Source organism: Alligator mississippiensis, chromosome 3 (assembly GCF_030867095.1).
Source record: "Alligator mississippiensis isolate rAllMis1 chromosome 3, rAllMis1, whole genome shotgun sequence".
NCBI lineage: Eukaryota > Metazoa > Chordata > Crocodylia > Alligatoridae > Alligator > Alligator mississippiensis.
In genome coordinates, this window is record NC_081826.1 from 192399270 (window position 1) to 192411288 (window position 12019).

Here is a 12019-nt window from a genome sequence, read left to right on the forward strand (position 1 = left end):
ATGTCAATTCATGGTTAGCTACCATCTAGAGCTATGCAAATAAGGCCTGATTTACCTCCTACTTAATTAGTAGTCTTTCCATTGACCATAATGGGAGGTGGCTCAGGGACAAAGTTGGAAAAAGGAATTCAAATTTTCTCAGGGACTTTAAAAAGTGGTGTGACCACAATGGAAGCAACATTGAGAACATAATTTTAATGTTTGTACGAGCACAGTCCTGTTTGTATTAATGTTTATTCAATATGAATTTTGAGCCTGTGGCTAGGATTTGTTAAATTTATAAACATTTGTTTTTATTACTACTAAATGAAACTAGTTTTTAGGCAAAAGACAGATTTTACTACCACTGGTTTCATGGTTTCATAGTTTCATAGTTGGTAGGGTCGGAAGGGGCCTGAGCAGATCATCAAGTCCGACCCCCTGCCGTGGGGGTGTTTTTACATAGAAAGTACTCAGATTCTCCAGTGATGAGCAACAGTATAAAAACTCCGACAGAGAGATAGAAGCAGCTCATAAAAGTCACATCACCCAGCCAGGGAAAAGAACACTCTCATGATACTCGGGTAATTCTACTCAGCCAACTCAGATATCAAACACTTGAAGAAACATTCCCGGTACTGCCCATCAATAGGTTGATATTTGTTTTGAATAAAGGTCATTGAACCCATTTGAATAGGGAATAAATTGACACAACAATAATTCTGCTCACAGTCTGACTTTTATCTTCCACTGATATTTGTTCATCCTGCTCTACTAAAACCTTATGACTGTAAAACAAATATGACTAAACAAACACACTTGACAGGATTAAAGTTAAGGTGTATAAGGAAAGCAGGGGGGGAAGGTCTGGTGACTTCAAAATGTTAAAAGAAAAACCTAACACAGTTTCAAGAAATGTAGTAAGTGTATCAACCATAGAATCCAAAAAATGAAGATTTCTACTTTCTGAAGGAGGCTTCATGCCATGGTGGTTTCTACCAATTAACCTCATTTTATTGCTTAAACATACTTATTTTTTACCTTTTTTTAAATAATTATTATACCTTAAATTTTACCTTTTATAGCATTTTTTTAAATTCTTTAGCATTCATCCTATGCAATTTTTTAACCATATAAAGTACATTTCATTTAGGACAACATATCTAACCTGATTACATTATCAAAAGTGACCAGTTTAGGAAAGGAAATATTAAAGTTAGTGAAGAACTTGAGAAGAATTTTAATGACTCTTTGGACGAAGAAAAGACCTTTATCTGGGGAGGTAGGGAGGGGGAACTTACAAAAAAAATATCACTGGACTTTCTTTTCCATCTTTCCTGTCCTCAAACCTAGTTCCATACTTCATAATTGACCAAGTCACATTCTTGCTTGAAAGAGGAAGATTTCATGAGCGAGGCCAAAAATAAGCTAGTTCTCTAGGATAAACTAGCCTGAAAGTTATCCTTTCAGAATGACAATCATGCTCAGAATTCAAATTCAAAGCCCACAGCAGTCAATTAAAAGATTAACATGGGCACACTGGCACATAGCCTGTTCCATGAAATGATGGGTTACTCCAACATAGCAAATAATTAGCAGAGATATTATATTATTCAGTTTTATACATTTAGCAAATTTATAGATATAATACAGCTAGTATAGATATCATAGCAAATAAAACAATATGTATGTTCTGCAAGTGAATTCATCCCTGCACTGCTGGGGAGGGAATAGAGACACAAGGCAAAAATGATGCCTAGTCTTTGCCCTGCTAGTAGTATTGTACTGGACTCACAATGAACCTCCCTTTAGAGCTGTAGTGTTTGGAAAGCTGTATAAAGCATAGTGCTTTACAATCTGCACATTCACAGTTTTCACTTTAAAAATTTAAATATATTTATTTTCATGAGAGAGAACATGCATAATTATGTACATATTTTTTTTAAATCACCATTTACATCACAAATTCCTCTGTATAAAATTTTGAAGAGAAAAGGCAAACAGTGGCAACAGTTGCTGAGGGCAATCATTTAAACTTGACTTTGAAGATGCAGTCTACTGAGAGACACTGCTGACTGCAGAAGAGGGCCGTTTAAGGATTGATTCAACTGAAAATGACAGAGGCTCATTTGTTGAGAGTTTTGTTGCAGCTTGTTTGGCCCCAAAAAAGTCTTTTGCATATCTGTCTATTGTAAATTTATACTTTTGGTTCTCTTTGATGGAGCATTCTCTGTACTTCTTAGAAGCCTCTTCAAAGGTCTCTTTTACAAATGATGGTCTTAAGTCAGGGCTTGATTTATCATTAAATGTTTGCTGGAGCAGCGAGTGAAATGGACTGTACTTGAGTGGGGCAGAGTACTTGGTACTCTCTTTGCTAATCTTGCTTAAGACATGCTCTTGTGTAGCCAGAGAATCTTTATCAGAAATTTGTGAGAAAGCTCTTTTCGGAGGGGAGAAAGCTGACCTCTCCCGGGCATCTTGGGAGGCGCTTTGAATGTCACTTTGAGACTGCCGAGTTTCTCGAGGGTGAGAAAAGACAAATGAGCTTTCAATTTTTGGTGACATCATGTCATGCTCCGAGTTTAGACAATCCTGACTTTGTGAAACTTTGGAGTCCCAGCCTGCCCCCGGTTTGAGAGTCTGGACAGTGGTAGCATTTAACAAACATTGCTGATAGAGAAGAGCATCACTGATGGGGCTACATTTTGGCCACACCAAGAACCTGGAGGATAAGGGATACTGTCTGTAGGTAGTAGCTACACTGACATTTGAAGAAATCAGTTCCATGTTCCCAGATCCTGAATACTGCATGGTTAGATCAAGGCAGGTTGGTAATAAATTGCAAAATTCCTTATTGGGAGCTTCAATCTGAGAGGGATTAAAGGCAGTTTTGTAGGAATTGTATTCAGTTCCATGCACCATGTGGTTAGGCAGAAAAAGGGTAGCAGCTTGAGTAGCTTCTATCATCTCCCTTTCTTTATACTCTCTCTCTAGCATAATGTTCTCCAGCTCTTTATCAGCAAAAGCCCGTCTTTTTCTCATCCGGTCGCTGACAGGTGCTGGTAAGGGTGAATTCCCTCCTAGGTAGGGATCTGCTGGAATGGGGCGATAACCTAAAAATAATAAATTATTGTTATCAATAAGTTAAAGTGAGCTTACAAAAGGACACAAATGCTAATTTGGAACTATTCCTGCAAGATCCTGAATACCCTCAGCTCCCCATGGCATCACCTTTTTGAAAGTGTTCAGTACTTTTCACATGACAGTACACAGAGGTTTCTAACATAAAAAGGCCAAATCCTGCTCTTTTTACTCAGATAAATAATTTTTTATCAGGGCATTCATGCAAATGAACTTCACCAAAGTTAATTACACAGAAGCTTGGATACAACTCTCATTGGTACCAACAGCAGTTAGATTGGGCCTGAAGGGAGAAGAGTTTACTCCTTTATATTATTTATAGACTGGCACAGTTTAAATTATATTTAAAAAAAACCACAAATGAATATCTAAAATACTCAGATTATTTTCATTTCTCAAAAGTAAATCAGTGAAAATATAAAATACATGAAATTATGGTATATTCCATTAGGAGACTACATTTATTAGGTTCACTTACTATAAAATATATAGAGCCTGATCCAGTTTGCTCTACACAAATACAAGATCCCAGTGAATTTAATGGAGCTACTTGGAGAGTAAGGAGAAAAAGATTTTGCCTGCTTTCATTCCCATGCATCTTACACTATTTTCCCATTGCCAAAGAATATAGCTATACCTATAGCTGATGTCATTTCTATTTTCTAAAGTTGAATCATTATGTACACATTGTTACAGATGGTAGAAAAATCCAAGGAGAACTAGGAGAAAAGAAAAAGAAAGTTAAGATAAATTAGGAAAAAGAATATGAAAGTTTTTTTTAAAGAATGAATTGAAGAAGAAAGTAACCTGAAAAGAGATAATGATTTGGCTAAAATCATGTTAGTGTCTGGCCAGAATTACAATCAAGATCATAAAGGCTAAGAGAAAGTGTCATTTCATAGATTGGATTTCATTGTTTCTTTTTTTTTCTTTCTAATTCTAACTTTGGAGAACAACCAAAACAACTCTGTAAACAGTTTTGGGCATAGACTCAGATATTGGAAAAAGCAAGAATTAGTTCTTTAAAATATTTCTGAGTTAATTGAAGCCTGATGTTTCAAAGGTCAATTTCTATAAATAACATTTGTGGCAGAACAAAATGCATTTTATCAATTTCTTGTGTGCACGCTATTGAATGTGTTTGAAGAATCTATTCCAGTGTACATTTGAGTTTACTAAGTGTCCTATTCACTGCACTCAATTGCAAGTAAAACAAAATTAGATGAACTGCTGCACAACAAGTAACTGCCAGGTAGGTGTTCACCTCCATTTCTTTCTGCACCAATAATGACCCAAAATCTTAAGTTGCTGTTTCTAACATTCTTTGGCAACACACGGTTTCCTAACAAACAGTGCAAACACATTTCCTCCTCTTCCACCCCAACCAAAACACAAGAAACTTATGATCCTGCCTCAGGCACCGGGTTGGACTAGGTAACTTCTAGAGGTCCCTTCCAGCCCGACTTCTCTGTGATTCTATAAATGTATTCAGGGTTGGGGAGAGGGAATCACATACAGTTCTATGCTCTAAAACAATTCCTTGCCAGAATCCAAAATCTATTCCTAATGTACTGGGATTGCACTGTCTGCTTAACCGTCTACATAGACAGTTGTGTAGTTGCAGTGGCGCAGAAATGATGCGAAAGGCAAGGCTTTCTTAGGATGAGATCTTTCATGGTACAGTTGGGAGAAAGAAGTTAGACAAGTTTTCCAATGACATCCTTCAACAGGTCTGTGATCACATGTGACCTGTACATGCCATTTACATGTACAGCCGCACAGGAGAGAAAATAATATTTTTGTGGTCTTGGGTTTTTTTCCCCTACACTGACTTTGGTAACTAGTTGGGCAGTGAGTCCAGATCTTTTCAATCTGCTATAAAACAGCCAGTGCTTTTTCCCTTTTGCTCTGCAATAAGCTAGGAAAGCTCTCTGTTAGCTATGAAACTCAGAAGAAACAGCATGTGCCATGAACCAGGCCAGTCTTCCATGACAGAAAGTGGGGAAGCCCTGATTTGATTTCAGAAGTTGAGCCTTAGATAGATCAGGTCATAAAATATATATAATAATAATATTATATAATAGGTATTTAAAATATTATAAACTACATTTTCTCATATATTGTAATCTACTATTATATTATATCATACATTAGATTATAACTATTATGATAATTTTATTATATAAATCTAATTTAATTATATAATAAATTATATTAACTATGTTTATATATGCACATATATACATATACAGATACATACACACATTATATATATACATACATACACGTATCTGTCTATATACACATATGTGTATATGTGTGGGGGGGTATATATACACACATGCGTGTGTGAGAGAGAGATACATTACATACACACATGTATATCTAGGCAGACAAGGTTCTTTGGGTAAATGTGGTATCTTATTAGACCAACTAAATAGTTGGAAAATTTGTTCTTTGCAAGCTTTTGGGTTTAAACACCGTTCTTCAGACACAGGAGCATCTGAAGGGTGTTTGACCCGGCAAGCCTGCAAAGAACAATTTTTTCAACTATTTAGTTGGCCTAATAAAAAATATCACATCTACCCAAAGACCCTTGTCTGCCTTAGACCAACATAGCTACAACCAACAACCCTATCTGTGTATATACAGATACACATATACATACGTGCATGCATGCACACACACACACTGTATGTATGTATACACATATACACACACACACACACTGTATGTATACACATATACATATGCGCGCACACAGCCATGCATACACAGACACAGACACAATTTTTTCTTTGCATTGAAACCTGCCCACGCAAGCTGATGCCCGGGGAGAGGGGGGAGGTCAGAGATCCGGGCTCGGGGCAGCTCTCCGGCGAGGAGCGGTGTTACCTTCGAGGATGCTCTTGGCCAGCAGGCTGGGCGGCCGCACGTGCCGCTGGTAGACGGCCTTGCGCTCGAAGTGGGTCGTCTTCCCCGCCAGCCCCTTCTTGTCCTGCCAAGGGAAAGCAGAGAGCGCGGGGCGCTGAGCGGCGGCGGCGCGGGGCGCGGGGCGCGGCGGGCGGGCGGGCGGGGCGCGGGGCTCACCTCGGTGGCCTGCTGCCGGCGCAGCGCCACCTGCGCGGCCATGACCCGCTGCCGCTCCACCACGAGCAGGCAGTTGGCGCACTGGCAGTCCCGCCAGCGGCAGAAGCGCTTGTGGCCCTTGAGGCAGGACACGACGCCGTGGTTGCGGCACCGCGCGCACTTGGGCGTGCGGCTCAGCTTGCGCTGCTCCGCGGGCGGCGGCTCGGGCCGCGCCGGGGCCTCGCCCTCCTCCTCGTCCTCCTCCTCGTCCTCGTCCTCGTCCTCCAGGGGCTCGCCGCCGCCGGGCGCGGGGCGCTGCTCCGCCTCGTCCAGCTCCAGGCTCTCCACGTCGATGTCCCAGTCCTGCCCCTGGCCCTGGCCCTGGCCCGCGGGCGGCGCCGGGCCCTCGGCCATGGCTGCTGGGCTCAGCGCTGCAACACACAAGGCAGCGCGCTCCGGGGTGCCCGGCCCGGCCCGGCCCTGCTCCCTCCCCAGGCCCAGCATCACCCGCCTCCCTTTCCCCTTCGCGCCTCTCTTTTTTTGTTTTTTCGGCCCGGGGGCAGGACCGCATGAACCCGCTAGTGGGCCCCAGGCGAACAAACTCGTTGGCCTCCGGCTGGAAAATAAGCACAGCCGAGCCCCTTCCTCACCTAGGGCCCTAGTTTGCCTGTGCACTCATCCAGCCCTGCCTCGGGGAGCTCGAGGGCTGCAGACCCCGGCTTACTCTAAAGCAGCGTTTCCCAACCAGTGTGCCACGGCACAAAAGTGTGCCGTCAGAAACGAACAGGCGTGCCGCAGAATTTTGCCAGGGCAATGGGCTACAATAGGTATGAGGATGGGAATGCCTTAGCAGGTGTGCCACGGAAAACTTTTATTAATGTAAGTGTGCCTTGGGCTGGAACAGGTTGGGAAACACTGCTCTAAAGACAAGAGCGAGACAAATCGACAGTGCCCGAGACCCTCCATGCAAGTGAGAGGGGCACAGTGGGAAAACTACTATTCAGACCCAGTTCTGGCTCCACTCTGTGCCCCTGTGCCACGCAGGAGACAGGGCCAGAGGCACGTCTGACCCAGGACATGGCAGCACTTGGGTTCTCCTGATAAGCAGCAATGGGCTCAAGTTGCAGCAAGGGAAGTTTAGACTGGATATTAGGGGAAACTCTCTCACTAGGAGGGTACTCAAGCACTGGAGCAGGTCACCCAGACAGGCTGTGGAGTCTCCATCCTCAGAGGTTGTGAAGACCCGGGTAGACAAAGCCTTGCCGGGGAGGATCTACTTGGGGACAGTCCTGCTCTGAGCAGGGAGTCGGGCTAGACCAGTGCTTCTCAACCTCGTGTGTACCATTTGTGGCCAGTCCCAACCCAGTGCCCCTCGCTCCTGACTCACTGCCCTCAGGCACCAGCCCTCTGGTGTGGGGAAGAGGGGGAAGGTGGCAAGCAGCCCCTGGCAGGATGCAACTCCGCCAGTCTGCAAGGGAAAAGCCACCATTCTCCACATTTTTCTCCTTTAAAGGAAAATCCATTTTTTAAAGTCCGTTGCTCCATTTTTAATGCGTCTTCACAACCCTTTCATATAATCTTGCAACCACTTTTGGGTCATGACCCACCAGTTGAGACAGGCCAGGCTAGATGGCTGGCAGGTCCCTCCCAGCCCCAGTGTTGGATTTAGGCTTAAACTACCTAATTTAAGCTACAGTTTAGAGCAGGGGTTGTCAACCAGGGGTATGTGTATCCCAGGGGTACTTGAGAAGGCCTTAAGGGGTATACAAGGGCAGGCGGGGACAGAGCACCACCACCACACCATCCCACACTGCCGCACAGGCACCACCTGCCCAGCCGGATGCAAGGGGCATGGGAAGCTCGCACACGGTGGCTCAGCATTCAGCTGTGCCTGCCCCGCCCCAGCTCTGCACCCAGCTGCTGGGGATACACCGATCCAAAAAGGTACAAAATCCCTGGTTTAGGGCCTCATAATAGAAGGGGCCTCTAAATAAGAAAGAAAATGGACATTCATTCTAATGTGACAAAAATATACATATATATGACTCCACAGTTATTGCTCATATTGAGTCCATACATTTGTGCAGAAATAAGAATAATTCATCTGAAAATGTCATGAAAATCCGGTTTGGGGGATTCTTTTTATGGTATGGGGCCTCTCAAACTGGACATAGCTTAGGGCCTCAGCATGTCATCATCCGGCACTGCCCAGCCCTCCTAGCCCATGACTCCTGCCCAACAGGCGGCTCCCAGGCTCTCGGCGCCCGCTGCCAGGTGCCCTCAGCGCCCAGCCGCTTTGTGAGCGCTTAAAAAGGCCCAAGAGCTGTGCTGACCCCAACCCCCCCGCTGCCGCCTTCGAAATGGAGCAAGTCCGCAGGGCAGTGGCCCAAATGCAGCCCCCGCGCAAGCCGGCCGGTCTGGGGTGCTCATCGCCTGGTACGGGTCACTCCAGCCCGGCGGGCGGCGGAGGAAGCCGGGTCCCAGCGCAGCCCCCGGCCCAGCTCCACTCCCGCGGGGTTTTGCACTTACCGAAGCGAGGGGCCCGGGCCGGGCGGCGGCAGCAGGCAGCATCCAGCCCCGCGGCGTGCTCAGGAGGTGCTTCCCCCCCACCACCCCACGCTGGCAAAGGCGAGCCCGGAGCCGGCTCTTCACCAGCCCCGCATCCCTCCCGGGGCGCCCTGCCCCTCTGCACGGGCTGGGGATCTGCGGCGGCCACCGGCAGTCGGAGCCACACGCGGGCCCCACAGGGCACTTGCCGCCCCGAGCAGCCCTGCCGCTCCCTCCCCACGGCTCAGTGCCCCGCAGGACGCGCCCCGCCGCATTATCAGCTCCGGCTGCTGGGCGCCCGAGCAGCGGATTGGTCCGTCGCGGGGCGGTTGAGCTCTCTGATTGGCTGCCACGCTCTGCCTGGAGTCCCCGCCTTCCCCGGTGTAAGCCGGCCCGCAGCAGTGTGTCTGATTTCCCCCACCGCGGGAGGGTCACCTCTGCCAGCATCGGTGGGAAAGCCACTGTTTATCCCCCCGACCTGAAAACACTGGGATTACAGGCTGTACTGTAAACACGCCAGGCGATGTCTATGCTGACGCTGAAGTCAAAAGGAAAAGAAAAAAAAAGAGAGTTGCAAAGATGGAGCCAGACTGTTCTCAACCGTGGCAGATGACAGGACAAGGAGCAGTAGTCTCAAATTGCAGCAAGGGGAATTTAGGTTGGATATTAGAAGGATTTTCTAGTTAGGAGGGTAGTAAAACATTGGAGCAGGTCCCCCAGAGAGGTGGTGGAAGCTCCATCCTTGCAAGTTTTTAAAATCCGGCTAGACAAAGCCTTGGCCGGGATGATCTAGTCGGGCTGGTCCTGCTTTGAGCAGGGGGTTGCACTAGATGACTTCCTGAGGTCCCTTCCAACCCTCATTTTCTATAATTAATGGGATTGGAGAGTTTTGTTATCTGCCCATTTACAGCTAGATAAACCTTTGGCTGGGGTGATCTAGTTGGGGATGGCCCTGCTTTGAGCAGGGGGTTGCACTAGAACTCCTAAGACCCCTTCCAACCCTTATTTTCTGTAAGTCTACGGGAAACCTAGCGAGTATGAGGATAAATACGCCAGAAATAAACGAAAAGACAGCTCCGTGCATTGCATGTGGCCCCGTGTGGATCCTCACTCCACGCAGTCAAAACGGAGTCTCGTTTTCCGTTTGCTGTTGCAGTGTCTGGCTTCTTCAGTGCCCCAGTGTGTGGCTCTAACAAGCAGAAAAGGAAACGGGATCTGGATGCAGGTGTCCACGTTATCTATTACTTTTTCAATGTCTGCCTCCCTGCCTTGTCACAAAATAGCACGTCCATCGAGCGCCGTGCTCCTGAGCTCCTGCCTACCCCTGCTTCGTGTCTGCCGGCACATCCCGGCCCGGGGGACACGTGTATAATGATAACAAGGGGCAATCGCAGTCGGATCCCTGATGTTTCCTTTGTAGCAGGAACATTTGCAAGTGAGTTGCTCCCGAAAGTACAAGTCGAAGCCTGCTCGGGGAAGACAGCCTGCAAAAGTTACGTCTGTCCTGGGCGGTAGCCTAACCTCAAAGGTGACCAAGGGGTTGGAAATTGTAGGGAATCAAACTCTCCAGTCATTCGCTGATCGAAAAAAATGCGGTATATTTCAATTAGATAAGGGGAAAAGATAATTCTCTCCCTGTAACATAAAATCATAGAAGATGAGGGTTGGGAGGGACCTCAGGAGGTCATCTAGTCCACTCCCTTGCTCAAAGCAGGATGTGTGTATATGTCCGTAGATACGATTGTGTGAATAGTTTATAACAAGTCTCTCGGAAGTGCATAGACTATAATCTATCTCTCTCTCTATCTCTCTATCTATTTATCTATCTATAGACTGGAGTCTATTTATATTTATGGTTATAGTTATTTTATTTATATATGAATGTGTATTCTATACGCTTATATAATAAGTATACAACGATATATAACTATATTTTATCTACAACTATATATAAATGTATATGCACATATGCATATATGTATATATATACACTATGTATGTATAGTCACCCTCTATACATACATTTATATGTATAGTTACCCTCTATACATACATATATCTATGTATAGTTACCCTCTATACATATATTCATACATGTATGTATGTATAAGTTACCTGCAGCAGGCAGGTCAGTGTCTTTGGCTTGGAGAGCTTAGTGAAGGGTGTCAGCGGGGTTTGTACCCTAGATCTTCTCCTTTATCCCCGAGCTTCCCGGCTGGCACTATTAAACATGCCCGGACCAAGATATGCCCTGTGTCTAAATCAGTCACACCCCATCCAGTCTGCGCTGGGCTGGCCTCACCTGTTTTAATAGACCAGGAGAGCATCAAGCCTGACTCCTGCATCTCCATACGCCTGTCTGGGCAGGATGGACACACTGGGAGAGCACTTAGAAATAACCCGGTGGTTTCATTTCGGGCGTGTGGCAGCATGTGGGCAGTGTGTACAGGAGTTGCTTGCCAGGGAGGCTGCACGGCCGGGTCCTTCTTCTTGCCCTCTGGATTACCCTGTCACCGCTGTCTCGGCTCAGAGGCACCTGAGCCCACGGGCCGCCCTCGGGAGCCGCGATCAGTGGGGAGTGCCCCCTTGCCCGAGCCGTGAGCCCAGCCTGCTGCATGGGGAGGGAAGGGGCGGGAGGAAAAAACCCAGAGGTTGTTGTATAAACTCAAAGCAAACAAATACAAAGCGGCAGCTCCCGGCTCGCAGAGATCGCTATCTCAAGTGGAAACAGTTCCCGTGGCTGCGAGGCTGTGTACTGTAAACGCCTCTCCCGGGGACAGCGGCACCCGCCCGCGCCGCGCACAGCCGCGGGGAGGGGCAGCCCTCTGCCCGCACCGCACAGGGGGCTGCTCAGCACCAGCTTTGCGTTTCGGATCCCAGGGCAGCAACGTCTTCCCCGTCCTCCCTCAGCACGGGCTGCAATCATGGGAAGTGAGGCCTGGAAGGGACCTCGGGAGGGCATCACGGCCAACGCCCTGCTCCGAGCAGGGCCGTCCCCAACTAGATCATCCCAGCCGAGGCTTTGTCTAGCCGGGTCTTCAAAAATCTCGAAGGATGGAGACTCCTGTGCCTTTATGGGAAGCCTGTTGTGCTTTACTACCCTCCTAGTGAGCAAGTTTCCCCTAATACCCAACCTAAACTTCCCTTGCTGCCACTTGTGCCATTGCTCCTTGTTCGGTCACCGCCGCCACCGAGAACAGCCCAGCTCCATCCCCTGGAGCCGCCCGGCAGGCCGCGGAGCGCGGCTATCAAATCCCCCTCGGTCAAAGAGGCAGGATTTGTC

General features: G+C 47.0%; 1 protein-coding gene across 3 annotated transcripts; it reads right to left on the bottom strand.

Moving 5' to 3' along the window:
- Positions 1-699: 699 nt before the first annotated feature.
- On the bottom strand, positions 700-8973 carry DMRT2 (doublesex and mab-3 related transcription factor 2). 3 transcript variants are annotated; one of them, XM_059724768.1, is made up of 4 exons: positions 8719-8973; positions 6211-6620; positions 6016-6118; positions 700-3092 (listed from the first exon to the last, which is right to left on the bottom strand). In XM_059724768.1, the coding sequence occupies exons 2-4, from the start codon at positions 6601-6603 to the stop codon at positions 2035-2037; spliced, it is 1554 nt and encodes a 517-aa protein (XP_059580751.1). In that variant the 5' UTR covers positions 6604-6620; positions 8719-8973; the 3' UTR covers positions 700-2034. The 3 variants fall into 3 exon arrangements, with proteins under 3 accessions (XP_059580751.1, XP_059580750.1, XP_059580752.1); XM_059724767.1 differs by having other exon boundaries at positions 6211-8973; XM_059724769.1 differs by lacking the exons at positions 6211-6620; positions 8719-8973 and adding an exon at positions 3758-3839 and having other exon boundaries at positions 6016-6090.
- Positions 8974-12019: the final 3046 nt, after the last annotated feature.